At 42.8% G+C, this 22,897-nt stretch overlaps 1 protein-coding gene and 1 long non-coding RNA gene across 13 annotated transcripts in view; one reads left to right on the forward strand and one right to left on the reverse strand.

The window, feature by feature from the left end:
• LOC135577041 (transcription factor RFX3-like) overlaps positions 1-22,897 on the reverse strand; it is a 181,976-nt gene that overhangs the window by 65,929 nt on the left and 93,150 nt on the right. For 7 of the 12 annotated variants that reach the window (XM_065044674.1, XM_065044676.1, XM_065044679.1 and 4 more), the window contains one exon: positions 3,644-3,899. In XM_065044674.1, the coding sequence (XP_064900746.1) occupies positions 3,644-3,899 (256 nt within the window). Of the gene's footprint in view, positions 1-3,643; positions 3,900-19,107; positions 21,101-22,897 lie in introns of those variants that run through there. The other 5 variants (XM_065044681.1, XM_065044675.1, XM_065044677.1 and 2 more) reach the window with 3 other exon arrangements.
• LOC135577043 (uncharacterized) lies at positions 6,746-11,983 on the forward strand. The gene is made up of 2 exons (XR_010468651.1): positions 6,746-10,801; positions 11,242-11,983. It is a non-coding gene; the product is annotated as an uncharacterized LOC135577043 (long non-coding RNA).

Genomic DNA, 22,897 nt, shown 5'->3' on the forward strand with positions numbered 1-22,897 from the left:
CAAGAAAATATACTTCAATACTATAAAAATAATATTTAAATCCAGATTTTTTTTCTTGCTTTAGTGGAAAATACTATTAGGTCACACTATTCAATCGGACAGAAAAAGTCAAATTTAAAAGGATACAGTATGCTAAAAATTAATTCAAAAGATTTGAATACATTTGCTGAGTATTGCATTAGGAAGCAGGCATGGCTACATATTATTGTGTTCTCTTTAATTCTCTGTGCAAGTATGAAAAATATTGTGATGGTGCAGGTAGGATGAGGATTAAAAGTGAAATGAGCTCTAGCTATATCAGGTACAAAGCAAAGAAAAACTGAACTTCTGTGTTGCTCTAGTTTGCCTGTTATATTTATACTTTCTAGTATTAGGTTGGCGCAAAAGGAATTGCAGTTCTTGCATTGTTGAAATTTGCTGTTTGGTATTGGAATACATTCTTAAAGAAATGTGGTTATGTTATACATAATTTTAATGTTCTTTTCTGGTTTTATTTTTTTTTGCTACTGACTTATTACTTGCTGTTTATTTTATATTTATTGTAGACTGTGGAAATGCTGTTAGACAAAAAACAAATTTGAGCGATTTTCTTATTCAAGTTCAAAATGGGCCGTAAAGCAGCAGAGACAACTCACAACATCAGCAACACATTTGTCCCAGGAACTGCTAATGAACGTACAGTGCAGTGGTGGTTCAAGAAGTTGCACAAAGGAGACAAGAGCCCTGAGGATGAGGAGCATAGTGGCTGGCCATCGGAAGTTGACAACAACCAATGGAGAGCAATCATCAAAGCTGATCCTCTTACAACCACACGAGAAGTTGCTGAAGAACTCAACGTTGACCGTTCTATGGTAATTCAGCATTTGAAACAAAGTGGAAAGGTGAAAAAGATCGATAAGTGGGTGCCTCATGAGCTGACCAAAAATCAAAAAAATCGTTGTTCTGAAGTGTCATCTTCTCTTATTCTACGCAACAACGAACCATTTCTCAATTGGACTGTGACGTGTGATGAAAAGTAGATTTTATATGACAACCAGCAATGACCAGCTCAGTGGCTGGACTGAGAAGAACCTCCAAAGCACTTCCCAAAGCCAAACATGCACCCAAAAAAGGTCATGGTCGCTGTTTGGTGGTCTGCTGCCAGTCTGGTCCACTACAGCTTTCTGAATCCCGGCGAAACCATTACATGTGAGAAGTATGCTCAGCAAATCAATGAGATGCACTGAAAACTGCAATGCCTGTAGCTGGCATCAGGCTTCTTCAAGTACATCAGCAGCAAAAGGAAGATTAGGGAAAATTTAGGTCTGCTCCTGAATGAGGTGGGTACCCTGGTGACGGATGATACAGAGAAGGCAGAATTACTGAATGTCTTCTTTGCTTCTGTCTTTACTGCTAAGATCGGCCATCAGGAATCCCAGACCCTAGAAGTAAGAGAGAAAGTCTGGAGAAACCAAGACTTTTCCTTGGTTGAGGAGGATCAGGTTAGAGATCATTTAGGCAAACTGGACACCCACAAATCCATGGGCCCTGATGGGATGCACCCACAAGTACTGAGACAGTTGGCAGATGTTTTTGCTAAGCCACTCTCCATCATCTTTGAAAGATCTTGGAGAACAGAAGAGGTGCCTGAGAACTGGAAGAAAACCAGTGTCACTCCAGTCTTCAAAAAGGGCAAGAAGGAGGATCCAGGAAAATACAGGAAAGTCAGCCTTACCTCCATCCCTGGAAAGGTGATGGAACAACTGATTCTGGATGTCATCTCCAAGCATGTGGAGGAAAAGAAGGATATCAGGAGAAGTCAACATGGATTCACCAAGAGGAAATCATGTTTGACCAACCTGATAGCCTTCTATGATGGCATGACTGGCTGGGTAGACAAGGGGAGAGCAGTATATGTTGTCTATTGTGACTTCAGCAAGGCTTTTGACACTGTCTCCCACAACATCCTCATAAGCAAGCTCAGGAAGTGTGGGTTGGATGAGTGCACAGTGAGATAGATTGAGAACTGGCTGGACAGCAGAGCTCAGAGGGTTGTTATCAATGGTCCAGAGTCTAGTTGGAAGCCTCTAGCTGGCAGTGTTCTCCAGGTGTCAGTACTGGGTCCAGTCTTGTTTAACCTATTCATCAATGACCTGGATGAAGAGACTGAGTGTACCCTCAGCAAGTTTGCTGATGATACAAAACGGGGAGGATTGGTTGATACACCAGAAGGCTGTGTTGCCATTCAGTGAGATCTGGACAGACTAGAGAGTTGAACAGAGAGGAACCTGATGAAATTCAACAAAGGCAAGTGTAGGGTCCCGCACCTAGTGAGGAATAACTCCAGGCACCAGTACAGGGGTGCCTTAAACCTTGACAACAGGTTAGGGGCTGACCTGCTGGAAAGCAGCATTGCAGAGAAGGACTTGGGAGTCCTGGTGGACAACAGGTTGACCATGAGTCAACAATATGCCCTTGTGGACAAGAAGGTCAATGGTATACTGGGGGGCATTAGGAAAAGTGTGAAAGTGTGACTAGCAGGTCAAGGGAGGTTATCCTCCCCCTCTACTCTGCCCTGGTGAGGCCACATCTGGAGTACTGTGTCCAGTTCTGGGCTCCCCAGTTTAAGAAGGAGAAGGAATTACTGGAGAGAGTCCAGCAGAGAGCTACAAAGATGGTTAGAGGTCTGGAGCATCTTATGAGGAGAGACTGAGAGAGCTGGGAGAAGAGAAGGCTGAGAGGGGACCTTATTTAAACTTATAAATATCTGAAGGGTGGATGTCAAGAGGATAGGACCAGATTCTTTTCAATGGTGCCCAACAACAGAATGAGGGGTGATGGGCACAGACTGAAACATAGGAGGTTCCATCTAAACATGAGGAGAAACTTCTTTACTTTGAGGATGACAGAGCACTGGAACAGGCTGCCCAGAGAGACTGTGGAGTCTCCTTCTCTGGAGACCTTCAAAAACCACCTGGATGCATTCATGTGCCACCTGCTCTATGTGAACCTGCTTTAGTGGGTGGGTGGGACTCCAGGAGTCCCTTCCAACCCAAACCATTCTGTGATGTATGGGGCTATGTTTTGGATTTGTGCTGAAAACAGTGTTGATAATACAGATATGTTTTCATTAGTCTTGAGCAGTGCTTACACAGAGTCAAGACCTTTTCTGCTTCTCACACTGTCCTGCCAGCAAGTAGCCTGAGGGTGCACAAGAAGTTGGGAGGGGACACAGTTGGGACAGCTGACCCCGACTGACCAAAGGGATATTCCATACCATATGATGTCATGCTCAGCAATAAATATAATAATTATAATAAGAACAAGAACAACTTTTTAAAAATTATTAAACTGTTTTTATCTCAACTCACAAGTTTTCTCATTTTTACTATACTGATTCTCTCTGCCATTCCACTGGTGGGGAGTGAGCCAATGGCTGTGTGGTGCTTAGTTGCCAGCTGTGGTTAAACCATGACAGTACTCACTTCATATTAGTCACATGCACAAAGTTAAACTAAATGTAAATATTTGCAAGACAAAGCCACATATTACTAATTCTGCCAACATAATATGCTTTTTGCTACAGAAATGTGTCAGCATGCAGGAACATCATAGTGACTAAGAATCTGTCCCCAAAGATTTAACATACTTCTGAAGTACTTACTGTAGCTGGAGAGGCCCGCGTTGTATGAGTCACTGAATGACCAGAATTTTCCATTGAATTGCCAATCAGATAGGTCCCTCCTGAGCTGCTAATGAGCTGTCCTCCTGTAACACCCATCTGAATCCCTCCGGTGCCCACAATACTATGAGAGGAGGCCACTGTTGTTGCCTGTGCAGAACTTCCTTGAGTATCGAAGTAATTTCCCCCAGTGTTTTGGCTATACATCTGGGTTTCCGTGTAAGGATAAGTTGTTCGACTTCAGGAAAAGAAAACAAAAGAAGTTGTAGTTATTTATTTGGGTTAAGTGAGGGAAGCATCATTGTAGAAAAGAGTGTACAGTTGCTATAACCAAACTTAATAGGATTGGCAAACAACCCCTGCCTCCACATGAAATAGCATTTCATTATGTTGAAGTACCAAGTAATTAACTTGGACTCACTGTTAAAATAGTATTCATTAAACTTCACAGAAAATGCTTTCAGTCCCATCTGAAGATGGGTAGAGAAAAGCATGACAAGAATTGAAGAGATGAGAGGAAAATCTCATTCAAGTATTAATACGTTATATAGTAATTTATAAAACTGTTGTAACTTTTTAAATCCTATAGTTAAAGCTGGATTTTTATTTAGATGCCATTTATTTTGTATACTGTGTATGTTACACAGCTGTAAACATGAACAAAAAAATGTCAGCCAAGATGGTCCTATATACAAGAGTACTATAAATGTTTTGTGTTGATTTTAAATTCACTGAAACTCTCTGGCTGCAGCTTGAAATGCTGAGCTCATTCATATTAACTGAGACATGCAGTTAGTTCAGCAGAGTAAAATTTAAAATTAGACAACTATATGTAGTGTTATGATGAAATAGTAATAAAACTAAAACAATTACAATTTGTGAAGGGATTAAAAAAATCAAAGGAAGAGCAGTAATTTAACTCAATTGTTTCCACCTATTAAACATCTGGGCCTCATTAACCAGTTAATCTTAAACTTTTCTTTTAACTCATGAACCTTATGTCATTCTGCACTTCGTGTTCATAATGACTTGGATCATTACCATTTAATGGTTTATAATCTTTTATTAGCTATTGAACATAGTGGATATTTAGTCCTGTATACTAACTTGGACTTTCAAATTGATATAGCTCAAAATACACAAGTAAAAAACACTCATTAGCTTTTCTAAAATGAAGAATCTGAATTTTGAAGTAATTAAAAAAATTTAGCCAACTTTTCTAGACCAACAAGCTTTATACCATAACATGTTACAATAAAATATTCAAATGATAAAAATTGGTTTATTTACCCAGATTATAATTTTGACATTTAATCATAAAAACCTGTAATGCTTCCTAAAATGAACTGGCACCAACATATTCAACCCATAACAACAACAAAGTCAGAACTTCTATGATATTGCCTATGACCATCATGGATTCTCCCTTTTTCAGAGACAGCAAAAACCTCTAAAACCTAATTTTAATATCCTAAAAGCTTTTCAAGTTATGTAGCATATTACTTGCTTTCACAGTTAATTAAGCTATTTTTTTCTTTTATTCTTGGTATTTCAAAAGCTTTAAGAGCAGCTGTGAGAAATTCACAGTTAATCTAGAGGGACTACAGTGCAGTCTAATGAAAACAAAAAAAAATAAAAATGGTGTTAGGGAGAGAAGAAAGGCTCCAGAACCTGTATGGTCATCTAGTAGCAACTTCTTTTCGGAGCTAGAATCAAGCCATCTTTTACATTGCAATAACGTGTGCAGGCAAGATGGTTTGGAGAAATCTCCTTGGGTACACCTGATTGATTTTACTAAACTGGGGCATCAGTGAATGCCTCCAATTGATGGTAAGCTAAGCATCTGCTACCAGATCAGATGTTATATATTTCTTAGAAACAGGAAATTTAACAAACAGCTCTATTTAGCAGAAGGTACTTAAGGAGAACATGATGATGGAAATGTAGGGGAAATAGTTCAACAAGTGTCTGCCAGAGGGATGGAACACTGGAATTTCCCCCAAAAGGGGAAAGAAAAAAACTAGATATTAGTAAGATAAGGAAAAGAACAAAAACATGAGATCATTGTTGACAGTAAAAATAGCCCTGGTCAGAGGAAATGGTACAAATGATGTCTGCAAGACAAATTTCACTTGAAGAGGTGGGCCTTAGAAGCCCAAAAAGATTGATGTAAATCCTAGAGAATGCACTCATTTCTTCAGTTCATTTCTTTCTCCCTTCAATAGGCTACAACTAACAATACTGAAAAGATTATTCTGTCCAACTGACAAGGAGTGCAGACTCTTAGATTCCTAACTCTTCCAAAAAGAGTTTTAAGTTTTATTCATGTTTCCAGATCTCGTGATTTATTCTACCAAACACATTTGCATTTCATAAAATAGATTAGATGCCAAATTATCCTTTCTCTGATGATGATATACAGGAAAGTTGAAATCTTAGAACTTAGAACTCTTTTTAAAAAAATTTCTCCACACAAAATCTTAGCTAAACAAAACTTGTCTAATTTGTTTAATGGAAAATTGAAATAGTGTAACTTTTGAAAATTAAAACAGTAGAATTACAACCCTGGGCTTGAGAAGTACAGATTCTGGCCTGTTCAGGGCCCTGCTTGGCAGGATCCTATGATAAACTGCCCTGGAGAGAAAAGGGGCCCAGGAGAGCTAGCTGATCTTTGAGGACAGTTTCCTCAGAAAACAAGAATGGTCCCAATCCTATGAGGCAAGCATAGAATTATAGAATCATAGAACAGCCTAGGTTGGAAGGGACTTCAAAAGATAATCTTGCCCAAACTTTTGTGGGAAAGGCAGTCTAGATGAGATTATTTGGCACCCTGTCCAATCACATCTTAGAAACCTCCAGTGATGGGGATTCTACCATGTCTCTGGGGAAATTGTTCCAGTGATTGACTGTTCTCAGAGTAACAAATTTCTTTCTTATGTTGAGATAAGACTTCTCCTGGAGCCATTTTTACCCATTTCACTTTGTCTTCTCCATGTGTCTCCTTGTGAAGAGAGAGCCTCCATCTTCTTTGCAGCTGTCCTTTAAGTACTGGAATGCTGTGATGAGGTTTCCCCTGAGCCTTCTTTTTTCCAGGGAGAAAAGACCTAACTCCTTCAATCTTTCCTCATAGGGCAGGTTCTCCAGTTCTTTGATGACCTTTGTGGCCCACCTTTGGACCCTCTCCAATCTGTGTGTGTCTTTCTTCAACTGTGGAGATGAGAATTGGACACAGTACTGCAGGTGCAGCCTGACAAGGGTTGAGTGGAATGATAACGTCTCTATCTCTGCTAGTAATGCCCCTGCAGATGCAGCCCAGGATCCGGTTTATCTTTGTTGCTGCAGTGGTGCACTGTTGACTCGTGTTTAGCTTGTTGTCCACCAGCACCCCCAGGTCCCTTCCAGCAAAGCTGCTCCCCAGCCACACAGATACTTTCTTGTACTGTGCTCTTTGGTTATGTTGTCCTAGGTGCAGGAATTTGCATATCTTTTAAATTTCAAACTGGCAATCTCTCTTCCCATACCACTCGAGTGGATGGACCTCAAGGCAGGGACCAGGGCAGCAAAGTCCCTCCCATTATAAGAGAAGATCAGGTTCATGACCACTTGAGGAACCTGAACATATATAAAAGTATGGGACCTGATGAGATGCATCCCAGAGTCCTGAGGGAACTGTCTGATGTAGTTGTCAAGCCACTCTCTATCATATCTGAAAAGTCATGACAGTCAGTTGAAGTCCCTGTTGACTGGAAAAAGGGAAACATTGCACCTATTTTTAAAAAGGGTAAAAAAGGAGGACCCTGGGAACTACCGACCTGTCAGCCTCACCTCTGTGCCTGGGAAGATAATCTTCCTAGAAGTTCTGTCAAAACACGGATGACAGGGAGGTGATTCGAGACAGACAACATCGCTTCAGCAAGAGTAAATCATGCCTGACTAATCTAGTGGCCTTCTACGATGGAGTGACTGCATCGGTAGACAAGGGAAGAGCTACAGATGTCATCTACCTGGACTTCTGTAAGGCCTTTGATACAGCCTCCCACAACATTCTGGCTGCTAAATTGGAGAGATTAGGTTTGATGGATAGACTGTTAGAACTGGTTGGATGGCCACGTCTGAAGAGTTACAGTCAATGGCTCAGTGTCCAAGTGGAAAACAGTGATGACTATTGTCCCTCAGGGGTCCATATTGGGACCAATACTGTTTAATATCTTCATCAACCACATTGTGGGACTGAGTGCACGCTCAGAAAATCTGAAGACGACACCAAGCTGAGTGGTGTGGTTGATCTGCCTGAGTGACAGAATGCCATCCAGAGGGACCCAGACAAGCTTGATAAGTGGGTCCATGTGAACCTCACGAGGTTCAACAAGGCCAAGCGCAAGGTCCTGCACCTGAGTCAGGACAATCCCCAGTATCAATACAGGCTTGGGGATGAAGGGATTGAGAGCAGCCGTGAGGAAAAGGACTTGGGGATACTAGTGGAAAAAAATTGGATATGAGCTGGCAACATATGCTAGCAGCCCAGAAAGCTAATTATATCCTGGGCTGCATAAAAAGAAGCATGGCCAGCAGGTCAAGGGAGGTGATTCTGCCCCTCTACTCTGCTCTGGTGAGACCCCACCTGGAGTATTGCATCCAGCTCTGGGGTCCCCAGCACAAGAAAGACATGGACAAAATATGTCAGAGGGCTGGAACACCTCTCCTATGAAGAAAGGCTGAGAGACTTGAGGTGGTTTAGCCAAGAGAAGGCTTTGGGGAGACCTTATTGCGGCCTTTCAATACTTAAAGGGTCTTATAAGAAAGATGGGGACAGACATTTTAGCAGGGTCTGTTGCAATAGGACAAGGGGTAATGGATTTAAACTAAAAGAGGGTAGATTAAGACTAGATATAAGGAAGAAATTATTTACGATGAGGGAGGTGAAACACTGGAATAGGTTGCTCATAGAGGTGGTAAATGTCCCATCCCTGGAAACATTCAAGTTCAGGTTGGATGAGGCTCTGAGCAATCCAGTCTAGTTGAAGATGTCCTTACTCATTGCAGGGGCGCTGATGAAATGACCTTTAAAGGTCCCTTCTAACCCTAACCATTCTATGATTCTATGATACTGTTCTCGCTAGCTCACTTTTCCAGCCTGTCCAGGTCTCTCTGTAAGATGGCTCTCTCTTTTGACACATCTACCTCATCACTCAGTTTGGTGTCATCAGCAAACTTGGTAAACGTGCTTTCAATCCCATCATCCAGATCATTTATGAAAATGTTGAAAAGTGTGGGGACCAGTATCAATCCCTGGGGGACCCCAATTGTGACAGGCTGCCAGCCTGAGTAAAACCCATTAATCACCACCCTCTGAGTGTGGCCTGTTGGTGAACTTCCTACCCATCTCACAGACCACCCATACAAACTGTCTTGCCAGTTTGTCCAGCACAAGGCTGTGAGAAACAGTGTCGAACACTTTGAGGAAATCCATGTAAACAATACCCACTGCTCTCCCCACTTTGACAGAAAGTGTTACTTTGTTGTAGAAGGTGATCGGGTTAGTGAGGTATGGTTTGCCTTGGATAAATCTGTGCTGACTTTTCCCAGTCACCCACTTCATTTTGTTTGTGAGAGTTTCTAGGAGAACTTCTTCCATTACTTTCCCAGGAACTGAAGTAAGATTAATGGACCTGTCATTTCCCGGGTCCTCTTTTGGTCCCTTCTTGTAGATGGGTATAACATTTGCCCTCTTCCAGTCACTAGGGATATCCCCTGTTCTCCATGACTTTTCAAAGATTATAGGCAGTGGCCTTGCACCTCCTTTGAGCGGCTGGCAATACTATGTTTGATGCACCCCAGGACACGGTTGGCTCTCTTGGCTGCCCGGGCACACTGTTGGCTCCTGTTCAACTTGCTGTCGACCAGAAGGCCCAGATCCTTCTTTGCAGAGCTGCTTTCCAACATCTCATCCCCCAGTCTGTATGTACAGCCAGGGTTGCTGTGTCCCAGTGCGCCCAGGTGACAAAGAAGACCAAGAGCATCCTGGCTTCTATCAGCAATAGTGTTGCTAGCAGGACTAGGAAGCAAATGTCCCCCTATACTCGGCACTGATCAGGCCACATCTCAAATACTGTGTTGAGTTTTGGGCCCCTCATTACAAGAAGGACATTGAGGTATTGGAATGTGTCCAAAAAAGGGCAGTGAAGCTGGTGAAGGGTCTGGAGCAAAGTCTTATGAGGAGCAGCTGAGGGAACTGGGGCTGTTTAGCCTGGAGAAAAGGAGGCTGAGGGGAGATCTTATCACTCTCTACAACTACCTGAAAGGAGGTTGTAGCGAGATGGGTGTCAGTCTCTTTTCCCAAGTAATAAGCGATAGGACAAGAGGAAATGGCCTCAAGTTGCACAATGGGAGGTTTAGATTGGGTATTGGGAAAAAATTCTTCACAGAAAGGGTTGTCCGGCATTGGAAGAGACTGCCCGGGGAAGTGGTGGAGTCACCATCCCTGCAGGTGTTTAAAAGACGTGTAGATGTGGTTCTTAGGGGCATGGTTTAGTGATGGACTTGGCAGTGCCTGGTAATGGTTGGACTTGATGATCTTAAAGGTATTTTCCAACCTAAATGGTTTTATGATCCTATGATTTCATGTTGAATAATGTGTTTTAAAATTATTGTTGATGGTGCTTTAAAATATGCAATGAAGTAAAACAAAATACACAAAATAGCAGGTTTCCTTTGTGTTTGTAATAGTGTTAAAATTTCTGTTTAGGTGAATTCACCTTATATATGTGCTTAGGCTCTTCTCTGGAGGCTTCCTTGTATTTGCACTTGGCCTGATCTGAGTCTCTGTCCACACTAGTATGGACAGTGGGAAAAATTGTTGCTAAAAAGTTATTTAAAAGCATATTATATTTTTAGTTATAATCATACATTTTATTATTTTTTTTTTCTGCAAAATGACCAGGGGGGAGCTATGCCCCTGGGAGGAGATGAGGCAGGACGGGGGATGAGGTAGAAGGCTATCTGCACTTGTTTTATATTTTTTTAGGCAATAGTCGATGTTGTTGTGAATCTTCAGTTTAGCCTCATAGAAAAATTGTGGCAAACTTTCTGGCGCTATTCTCCCTCTGCTCCAACTGACGACACAGCTATTATTGAACTGAGGTCAGTAAATGTCTCTTTTTGGTTACTATTCACCATCATAATATAACAGCATGAGTCAAATCAAAGAAAATCTGAGTTTTACATATAGGCTAAGAACCTTTTCTGACATCAGTAGTTTTTTTGTTGTCTTCCGTTTGACATACAGGCTATCGGTCTATGTCAAGCTGCAGGCTTGAAATGATTGTATGCATCTTCTGTTTTTTCCTTTGTTCTGATGACTAAAGTCAAAGTATCTTTTCACAATATGCTGTCTGGTTTGTTTAAATTGCAAGGACCATTTTTATCATACCTGTGCATAATTTATGGGCTGGAGCAGAACTTTGGAGGCCATTTTTCCAACAGAGACATTTATGAACTTTTTATTAAATAATCAGTTTCAAAGTCCATTGTACTTATTTGTATGTAAATGCATTTTCATTTGTTACATTTATTCACACCAGCAATCTGAGTGAAATAGAAAGTCGACTTCCAAAAGGAAAACTGATTACTCTGTGCAAAAATGAGTCTATTCTGAAATGGATGGGTAATTGTGACCATGTGATGTACCAGGCTTTGGTGGAGATTCTCATTCCTGATGTCCTTAGACCTATTCCTAGTAAGTTAAACACAGATAACATCTCATAAGACTGTATTTTGTTTTGTTTTGGTTTGGTTTATGTGGTCATTTTTTGTGCCTCATGTGAAACTTTTGGGAATGATTTGGAGGATGTAAACTTAGTGTGTGTCATCTTTCCTTAATTCTGTTGATTAGGAAGGTGTACTGGAGTTGATGCAAGCACTATAATTAAAGTAAAGGAGAGTGAATATTTCACTGCATTTAGGAAAGTCTCTAGAAGTTTTAAGTATATATTTCCCTATGGAATACGCTTTTGTCACTGCAGATTCTCAGTATTTATTAATTTTAAGATAAAAATGCCTTCCTTTATATACTGGCTTTTGTCTACCTGACAGTTGTGAATGCACATTGGCCCTGAGCCTAAGTCCATTAATGTCAGACAGTCTTTCCACTGATTTCAGTAGGCCTTAGTTTAAGTTTTATATATAAAAGTTCTAGTTGTTAAAAAACCAAAATGTATATGCTTTCTCACTTTATTTTTTGATAATTAAACATTTATGTATTATCAGTGGCTGCTAAAACCTTACCAGTTTTGATACCTATTAAACCAACATAACACTGTCAAATATTTTAAGTCTTGTTTATTATTCCAGTTTATTATGCTTTCTGTTCTTTTTCCAGTATGAAGGACTCATCAGTCAATTCTAGTATTATGGCCAATTGACCATTATCAGGAATAAAGCTTTCTTTTCAAAGCTAATTTTATAGTATACATCATTACTCAAGCATGATATTTTTTTTATGGTTGCTTGGTAGTAAATGATTTTAAATTGGTTTCCAGGAAGGACTAATTCCTTCCGAAAACATTTATTGCATGTTTTGTATGCTGTTTTAAATATTAAAAAGAAATTAAAAGCACATATATACATAAAATATAATATACACCTGTGAAATGCCTCAAAGGAATTATGCTGCGTTCCTCCAAAAAGGTGGCAAGGCACTAAAGTGCCTCTATAGCAATGCATGCAGCATGGGTAACAAACAGGAAAAGATGGAAGTCACTGTGTACCTGGAAAGCTATGATTTAATCGCTTTCACTAAAATATGATGGGATGAATCACATGACTGGAGATCTGCAACCGATGGCTATAAATTGTTCAGAAAGCACAGGCAAGGAAGGGGGGGGGTTGCCCTCTATGTAAAAGAATGGATTGACTGCACAGAGCTGTCTTTGAAAAACAGCGATGAACACGTTGAAAGCTTATGGGTAAAAATAAGGGAAAAGTAAACAAAGGAAACCTCATGGCTGGTGTTTACTACAGGCCACTTGATCAAGAGGAGGATGTCAAAGAAGCATTCTTACTTCACCTACAGGAAGCAACATGCTCAAGGGTTCCAATCCTCCTGGGGTACTTGAATCACCCTGACACTGGCAATCTTCCCACATCTCTCAAGACCTAGAACGTCAAGGCAGAGACTGGGGGAATAAAGTTCCTCCCATCACAGGAGAAAATCATGTTCGAGATCACCTACAGAACCTGAGCATAGACAAGACCATGAGACCTGATGAGATGCATGCCAGGGTCCTGAGGGAATTGTCTCATGTAGTTGTCGAGCCACTATCCATTATATTTGAAAAGTCATGGCAGTCAGACTACATCCCCAGTGACTGGTAAAAAGGGAAACATCAAGTCAATTTTTAAAAAGGGTAAAAATGAGCCTCACCTCTGTACCCAATAAGATCATGGAACAAATCCTCCTGAAAGATATGCTGAGGCATACAGATGACAGGGAGGTGATTCGAGACAGCCAGCATGGCTTCACCAAGGGCAAATCATGCCTGGCTAATCTAGTGGCTTTCTACAATAGAGTGACTGCATCAGTGGACAAAGGAAGAGATGCAGATTGCATCTACCTGGACTTCTGTAAGGCTTTTGATAGAGGCCCCCATAACATTCTGGTTACGGAATTGGAGAGATACGGATTTGGTGGATGTTCTGTTAGATGGATAAGGAACTGGCTGGATGGCCACATCTGAAGAGTTACAGTCAATGGCTCAGTGTCCAAGTGGAAACCAGGGACGAGTGGTGTCCCTCAAGGATCCGTATTGGGACCAGTACTGTTTGATATCTTCAATCAACGACATAAGTGGGAATGAGTGTAACCTCAGCAAGTTTGCAGATGACATCAAGCTGAGTGATGCAGTGGATTTGCTTGAAGGAAGGGCCTGCCTCCAGAGGGACCTTGACAGGCTTGAGGAATGGGCCCATGCAAACCATATGAAGTTAAAAAAGGTCCAGTGCAAGGTCCTGCACCTGGTTCGGGGCAAACCCCAGACTGGGGATGAATGGATGGAGATAAGCTCTACAGAGAAGGACTTGGGGTACTGGTGGATGAAAGACTGGACATGAGCCAGCGATGTGCACTTGCAGTCCAGAAAGCCAATTGCACCCTGGGCTGCATAAAGGGAAGCGTGACCAGCAGGTCAATTCTCCTCCTCTGTTCCGCTCTCGTGAGACCCCACCTGGAGTACTGCATCCAGCTCTGGGGCATCCAGTTCTGTTAGAGTGGGTCCAGAGGAGGCCCACAAGGCTGTTCACAAGGGATAGGACAGGCGAGGTGGAGGTGTTACACTGTATGTAAGGGAGTGGTTTGATTGTACAGCCCTTACAGTTAGCAGTGATGTGGTGGAGAGCCTCTGGGTGAGGATTAGGGGGATGGAAAACAAAGGAGATGATGTTGTGGATGTCTACTACCGATCGCCCAGCCAGGATGATAGCACTAATGAGTTATTCTATAGGCAATTAGGAGAAATCTCTTGATCGGTAGCCCTTGTCTTTATGGGCAACAAAGATGAATAAGGGAGTGGAGCATCTCCCTTATGAGGAAAGGCTGAGGGAGCTGGGTCTCTTTAGCTTGGAGAAGAGGAGACTGAGGGGTGACCTCACTAATGTTTACAGATATATAAAGGGTGAGTGTCACGAGGATGGAGCCAGGCTCTTCTCAGTGACAACCAATGGTAGGACAAGGGGTAATGGGTTCAAACTGGAACACAAGAGGTTCCACTTAAACTTGAGAAGAAACTTCTTCTCAGTAAGGGTGACAGAACACTGAAACAGGCTGCCCAGGGAGGTCGTGGAGTCCCCTACTCTGGAGACATTCAAAACCCGCCTGGACGCCTTCCTGTGTAACCTCATCTAGGTGTTCCTGCTCCGGCAGGGGGATTGAACTAGATGATCTTTCGAGGTCCCTTCCAATCCCTAACATTCTGTGATTCTGTGAAATTCCAGCTTCACAGGCATCAACTGGGAATATCATACTGTTGTGGTGAGCAGGGCTTGGAAGTTCTTGAAGTTTGTAGGAGATAACTTCTTGTCACAAGTACTCAGTGAGCCAACTAGGAAAGATGCCCTCCTAGACTTGTTGCCTGTGAAAAGAGAAGGACTCGTGGGAGGTGTGATGGCAGGTGGCTGGCTGTCTTGGCCACGGTGAGTTTAAAGTTTTCGGTGCAATGAGAAAAAAGGTGAGCAGAGTTGCTATGCTGGAGTTCAAGAGAGCAAACTTTAAGCTACTCAGGAAGCTGTTTAGCAGTGTCCCCTGAGACCATGAGTGCTGGTCAGTGTTTAAGAACCACCTTTTAGAAGCACAGTAGAAGGCAATCCCCTTGTGTCAAAAGTCAAGCAATCCGGGCGGAAGACCAGCTTGGCTGAACAGGCAACTCCTCGTGGAGCTCAAGATGAAAAAGAAATGGTATGATCTCTGGAAGCAAGGTCAGGCTTCGCAGGAAGATTACAGAGCTGTGGTTCATATATGCAGGCGGAAGACATGAAAGGCCAAAGCTCAGTTAGAGTTGAAACTGCTCAGTGTTGTGTCAGATAACAAGAAGGGCTCTTTTAAGTACGTTGATAGCAAGAGCAGGTCTAAGGAAAACATTGGACTGATACTTGTTGAAGATGGTCACCTGGCTAATAGGGATGAAGAAAAAGCGGAGACATTCAGTGCTTTTTCTGCTCAGTCTTTAGGAATACTGATAGACCTTGGGCTGCCCAGTCCCCCGAGTCAAAGAACCATGAGTGTGGGAACAGTGACTTTCCATTTGTGGACACTGAATTTGTAAGGGGCCAGCTGTATCAGCTGAATGTTCACAAGTCCATGGGGCCTGATGGGATTCATTCCAGAGTACTGAAGAAGCTAGAAGATGTTATGGCAGGACTCCTCTCAATCGTCTACCAAAGGTCTTGGGAGTCTGGGGAGGTAATTGCTGATTGGAAGCTAACCAGTGTTATTCCAATTTACAAGAAGGGCGTGAGAGAAGACCCAGGAAACTACAGACCTGTTAGTCTAACCTCAGTTCCTGGAAAAATTATGGAGAAGATCATACTGGGTGCTACTGAAAGGCATTTAAAGAACAATGCAATCATCAGGCACAGTCAACATGGGTTCACAAAGGGAAATTCCTGTCTAACTAATTTGATATCCTTCTATAATAAGGTCACCCACCTAGTGGATGAAGGGAAGGCAGTCTTTCTGGATTTTAGTAAGGCTTTTGATACTGTCCCTCACAGTATCCCATGAGATGAGCAGGTTCATGGTGTGCTGGGTGAAGAACTGGCTGAAGGGCAGGGCTCAAAGGGTTGTAGAGAATGGGGCTACATCTGGCTGGTGACTAGTCACCAGTGGTGTTCCTCAGGGCTCAGTTCTAGGGCCAGTTCTGTTCAATATTTTTATAAATTATCTAGATGCACCATTAGCAAGTTTGCTGGCGATACCAAATTGGGAGGTACTGTTGACTCTCTTGAGGGTCAAGAGGCCTTGAAGAGGGATCTAGATGGGAGCGTTGGGCAATCATCAATGGCATGAAATTTAACAAGTCGAAATGCCAGATTCTGCACCTGTGGCAGAGTAACGCTGGGCACAAGTATAAATTGGGAGAAGGTTAGGGTTAGGAGTGGCTGGAGAGCAGCCCTGCAGAAAGGGATCTGTGGGTGCTGGTTGACAGCAGGCTCAATATGAGTCAGTAGTGTACCCTGGCAGCCTAGAGGGCAAACCGCATCCTGGGGTTTGCATTAGGAGCAACCTGATCTAGTGAAAGGTGTCCCTGGCCCACAGCAGGGGGAGGTTGGACCTTTAAAGGTACCTTCCATCCCAAACCATATGATGATTCAGTGATGATGATCCAGAGAGCTATGGCCCCTCCAACTACTGATGCTAGGACCCTCAGGCACTCCTGTAGCTGACACCACAGACCCTGGGGTGCCTATGCCCCCCAGTCTGACTCCAGTAGCTGGGCACCAAATTTCACTCTCACACACACAGGTCTCACCAGCAGCTGGCACCTGTTCCTTGCAGCACACGTACACAGAGGACAGAGAGTGAGATTAAGCAGAGTAATAGTTAACAAAAGATTTTAAAAGTAGATAAAAGAAAATAGGACAGACTGTGGTGATCAGGCGCAGGGCTCAGCCAGACAAGCGTACTGACTGGCCTGTTTTATCCCCCTTTCTGTCTATCCCTCCTCTTTGTTTCTCCCTGCTTCCCCTTCCCCCTGCAAATCCCTTCATCAATTTGTATAGTTCTATCAATTCCTGCATCCCTCCCAGTTTGGTGTCTGGGATCCCCCCTGCTTTAACATCTTATCAGTTGCAAAGTTCAGGTTGATCTTCCTGGAAGTGGTGCCTGTAGTTTAAATTTCTTCCTAAGACATTTATTGCATGTTTTGTACGTTGTGTTAAATATTAACAATAAATTTCCTCTTTACAGTCCAGTATAATCCTTGTAAAAACAAGTTTTATATCCTTTCTGTGGACCAAACAATAATTGCTTTATAAAGTTGGATTAATATTTTAAGACATAGAGTCTCAGCTATTCTTGTAGCTAGAAAAGCTTTTTTTGATACTGTAAATGACACCTTCTGCAATGATGACTTCAAGTGTAATCACAGAACCATAGAATACTTGAGTAGTTGAGGTTGGAAGGGATCTCTGGCAATTGTCTAGTCCAAACCCCCTCCCAACCCCCACTCAAATCAGGATCAACCAGAGCAAGTTGCTCAGGACATTGTCCAGTCAGGTTTTGAATATCTCCAAGGATGGAGACTCCATAAACTCTCTGGGCAACCTGGTCCAGTGTTTGACAACCCTTAGAGTAAAAAAGATTTTTCTTAAGTTCAAACGGAAGTTCCTATGTTTCAGTTTGTGCCCATTCCCTCTTGTCCTGTCACTGAGCACCACTGAGAAGAGTTTGGCTCCATCTTCAATACACCCTCCCATCCCATATTTAGACACACTGATAAGATCCCTTCTGAGCCTTCTCTTTTCCAGCCTAAACAATCCTGAGTCACCATCCCCAGAAGTATTTAAAAGACGTGTAGATGTGGCACTTAGGTTTAGTGGTGAACTTGGCAGTGTTAGGTTAACGGTTGGACTCGATGATCTTAAAGGTCTTTTCCAACCTAAACAATTCTATGATTCTGTGATTCTATCCCAGCTCTCTCAGCATCTCCTCCTACGGGAGATGCTCCGATCCTTTCATCACTGCAGTGGCTCTTCACTGAACTTGCTACAGCATGTCCATGTCTTTCTTGTACCGGGGAGACCAGAACTGGACACAGTACTCCAGGTGTGGCCTCGCCAGTGCTGAGTAGAGAGAAATTATCACCTCCCTCAACCTCCTGTCAACACTGTTCCTAATGCAGCTCAGGATACCATTGGCCTCCTTTGCTGCAAGGGCACATTACTGGCTCACATTCAACTTGTTGCCCACCAGGACTCCCGTGTCTTTCTCCGCAAAGCTGCTTTCCAGCCAGCCAGACCCTAGCCTGTACTGGTGCATCGTGTTATTCCTCCCCAGGGTCAGGACTTGACATTTCCTTTTGTTGGACTGCATGAGGTTCCTTTCCGCCCATTTCTCCAGCCTGTCAAGGTCCCTCTGAATGGCACAACAGCCATCTGGTCTACCGACCACTTCTCCCAATTCTGTGTCCTCTGCAAACTTGCTGAGGGTGCACTCTGTCACATTGTCCAGGTCATTAATGAAGTTGTTAAACAGTATTGGCCCGAGGATCAACCCTGGGGGACACCACTAGAGGCTGGCCTCCAGCTAGACTTTATGCTTCTGATCACAACTGTCTGGGCCTGGCAGTTCAGCCAGTTTTCAGTCCACCTTGCTGTCCACTTATCTAACCTGTATTTTGTCAGCTTGTCTATGAGGATGTTATGAGAGACAGTGTCGAAAGCCTTGCTAAAGTCAAGATAAACAGCAGCCGCTGCTCTCCCCTCATCCACTAAGCTAGTTGACTCATTGCAGAAAGCTTATCATATTGGTCAGGCATGATTTCCCATTCCTAAATCCATGCTGATTCCTACCAGGCACCTTCTTTGGAAATGGCTTCCAGGATTATTTTCTCCGTCATCTTCCCAGGAACAGAGGTGAGGCTGACCAGCCTGTAGTTCCCCAGATCCTCCTCCTTGCCCTTCTTGAAGACTGGAGTGTCATTTGCTTTCTTCCAGTCCTCAGGAACCTCCCCTGATCACCATGACCGTTCAAAGATAATTGAGAGTGGCCTTGTAATGACATCAGCCAGCTCCCTCAGCACTCATGGGTGCATCCCATCAGGTCCCATGGACTTGTGCATGTCCAATTTGTTTAAATGTTTCCCTAACTGGGTCCTCCTCTATTGAGGAGAATTCTTCCTTGCTGCAGACTTTCCCTCTGGTCTCAGAAGCCTGGGATTCCTGAAGGCAATCCTTACCAGAAAAGACTCAGGCGTAGAAGGCATTTAGTACCTTGGCCTTTCCCATGTCCTTTTCTCATCAGGTTCCCTGCCCCATTCAGCAGCAGGCCCACATTTTCTCTGGTCTTCATTTTGCTGCTGATGTACCTGTAGAAACCCTTAATGTCGCCCTTCACATCCCTCGCCAGTTTCAGCTCCAGGTGGGCTTTGGCTTCCCTAACCCCATCTCTGCACACTTGGACAGTGCCGCTGCATTCCTCCTGGATCACTTGCCCCTTTTTCCAGCTCCTGTATGCTTCGTTTTCATGCTTGATTTTAGTCAGGATCTCCTTGTTCGTCCATGCAGACCCTTCACCTTTGCTTGATTTCCTGCTCATTGTGATGGACCGTTCTTGAGCTTGGAGGAGGTGATCCCTGAATATCAAACAGGTCTCCTAGACCCCCTCTGCTCTCTAGGACTGCCTCACATGGGATTCTTCCAAGTAGGTCCCTCCACAGGCCAAAGTCTGCTCTCCTGAAGTTTGGAGTTGCGATCCTGCCATTTGCCTTGTTCCCTCCTCTCAGGATTCTCAACTCCACCATCTCATGGTCAATGCAGTCCAGGCTGCCCCCTAACCTTCACATCGCCAACCAGTCTGTAAGAATCATAAAAAAAAGCCTCATTGTTTGTAAGAATTGCGTCCAGCAGAGCATCTCCCCTTCGGCCCTCTTTTGCTGATTACAAGCTCCCTCTTTTCCATAACACCCTGCATCCTTCGCTTGCCAACTCATTTCACCACTCCCTCCCTTGATTGTGGGTCATCATCTCCCTCCCCCATTATCCTCATCAGGTTGGCCAGCCTGTTGGTAAAGATGGTTTTGCCCCACTTGGTCAGGTGGATCCCACCTCTCTCCAGCAGTCTTCAATCCTCAAAGAAGGGTCCCCATGGCCATAAATTACAAATACCAATTGTCATCGCCAGCTGGGCAACCAACTGTTGACCCACAGGATCCTTCCATTCCTCCTCAAGCCCTTGCTTCTCACTGGAAGGAGAACACTACTTGGGCCATCATGCTCTTGGCCATTGCCTCCAGATGCATGTAGTCACGCTTGATATGCTCCAGATCTCCTCTGGCAGTACTGTTGGTGCCCACATGAAGATTTGCAAGGAGTAATAGTCCGAGGGCTGGACAAACCTTGGCAGTACCTCCACAGCATCCCAGATCCCACTCCCAGCAAGCAGTAAACCTCCCAAGACAGCAGGTCAGGTCGGCAGATGTGGGCCCCCATCCCCTACAGCATGGAGTCTCCTACTGTTATCACTTGCCACTTCCTTCTGGTGCTGCTGCATGGCTCAGACTTAGCTAGCTCAGATGCTTCACTGGATGGAGTTCCCAGACCCTCAACACTGCGAGGGTACTGAACCTGTTCTTTAGTTGGAGATATGCAGGTGGAGCAGGAGCCTTCTTCCTGTTGCCGGAAGTCACAAGCTTCCAGCCTTCGCCATTTCCTAGCCCAATAAGCACAGACCACCTGATCCTCCCTCAATACAGCTGAGGGCTCAGGCTGCAGGGTCTCGGAAAAAGATCAGGTTGATCTCTTTCTCACCATCTCTGATATCGCACAGTCTGCTGACCTTTTCTTGAACCTCCTTGGCAACACAGATCCCGTACCACTGCACATGTCCTGCAGGCAAGGAAAATGTCTCCCTCTGTCCCAGCCTCAGTGAGAGACCCCAGCCACTTGCTGTACTCTGAGAGTTGCATCCTCCCTCAGGAGCTTGGTCTGGATTGCGGCCTCTGACATTATAGGGATAATTGTTCCAACGGCTGGAGGTGGTGCCCTGTAATACATTAACACCATTGCTCAGGACATGGATTCTGTTCTCTGCAAAGTTTCTGTCCCTCTTCTGAGCAAAGTGCCGCACCTGTTGGCTGTCTCTGTCAGCTATACTGTAAGAAGCAACTCGGGAACATATTTGTAAGTACTGCTTTGTGGAAATACCCCATCATAGGCAGTTTTCATTTTTCCTGGAAAATCAGAAAGGTACCAACATCAGCTGGCAAAAAAAAAAAAGGGGGGGGGGGGGGGAATGTGTTTAATTTAGTAAGGATGTAAACTGATAATTTTATTTATTTGAGTTTAATCTTTTTTTTTTTCTTTTCCTGACTTTCAGTATTTTTTTTTTTTTTTTGGGGGGGGGGGGGGGATAATCCCCCAAACCTACTCTGTCACATAACTTACTAATAAATATTACCATAAAAGAAATTAACAGTGAGGAAAAAACTTTTTAAAAACAAGCTCTAAGTAAAATTTGGCCAGTTGACATGTTCGTGAAAACTTTTTAGTGCCCACAAAAATGAATGAAAAAACTACTGTGTAGGAAAAAGCCACATTTCTTTGTTTAAAAAGAAGTCAACCACTCTATACTTGAGCCGGGAGTAAAGTTGATTACTATCTAATGATTCTAGCAAAAGAGCCACTGTGTTTTAGTGGCAATAGATCCTTTTCCCTAAAAATGGCCTTTTTATCTCTTTGCAAGTGACAGGATCAAGAGTAACCAACTTGTTTGGGAGTTCCTATATTCCAGACAGAGAAGTTATGTTCAACATATTTTTCACATTGTATTTCTCAATTTCAGCAATTACAAGTACCGGAAAGACTGCAAAAATCTTGTTATTTGTGAAATTTGTGTAGGAGAGAGATTTCAGATGTGAACCAAAGCTTGTTGAATGCCTATCCAAAAATAAATGTTCTCCTCGTAACTTTTTTTGCTACATCATTTAGTGTGTGTTTAGTAACACTTTACAATCAGAATGAACTTAGGCCATTTATTTTGCACCAGATTGTTCTTAAGATTCTCTGGAAGAGGTTTTTGATGGTTTTGATGATAGCCAGATCAACTTGAAGAATGTTTGGAGCATGTAGGTGCTTAGGCTTTTGATAATGGCTGGGTATGTTAACCACTATTTACAGGACAGAGGACAACAACATTTTTTAATTTAATGTATCATTTTCAGAACTCATTAGAAATTTGTGATCACTCCATACATCATTTTCGTCTAATAATATAGTGTTTAGCTAGAAAAAGGGAATATTATTTCTTCAGAATTTAGAATTCCTCTTTCTTCATAGCTTTTTTTTTTTTTTTTTTTTTAATCAGGATGACACTGAGCTGCTTCTTTCCACACTTAGTTTTTAAAACAGATCATCCTGTAATACAGTGGGGTGAAAAAGATCTTAGGCGTTTTACACAGCATTTGTCCAGAAAAAAAAAAAAAAAAAAAAAAAATCCTTAAAGAACTAAACATCGTTGACCCATTATTTACAGTATTCCTTATACTGACTTTTCTTTTTCTTATCCCACGGGTAATAATTTAACGAGTGAATGCTTAGTTAATTAGTAAGTGATACAAACAATGTTTATGTAGTAGCATAAGCGGGTTAGATGATTGACAGTGCAAAAGAGCATTGCTCTTTTGCCTGGAAACCTCAAGAAAGAAGGAAAAAACAAACAAACCAACCAAAAAAAACCCAAACAAACACCAACCAACCAACCAAAAAAACCAAAAAACTCTGTTCCATAGAGCTAATATGAAGTTTTATAAATCCAAATTAAATTTCAGATGAGCATCCACATTTGGGGGGAGTTACATAAACTAGTTATCATTACAAATTTGAAGAAAAGGATGCTGTGAAAAATAAAATATTTCTTTCTTTTTAAGCAATTTTGCTAACTTTGCTAGCAGAAGTTCTTAATTACAGGATTCATCGGTTGCTCAGGTTGAAAAAGGGCATTTCTCATATCAGGTGACTTCCATTCACCAT

This window comes from Columba livia, chromosome W, assembly GCF_036013475.1.
Source record: "Columba livia isolate bColLiv1 breed racing homer chromosome W, bColLiv1.pat.W.v2, whole genome shotgun sequence".
NCBI lineage: Eukaryota > Metazoa > Chordata > Aves > Columbiformes > Columbidae > Columba > Columba livia.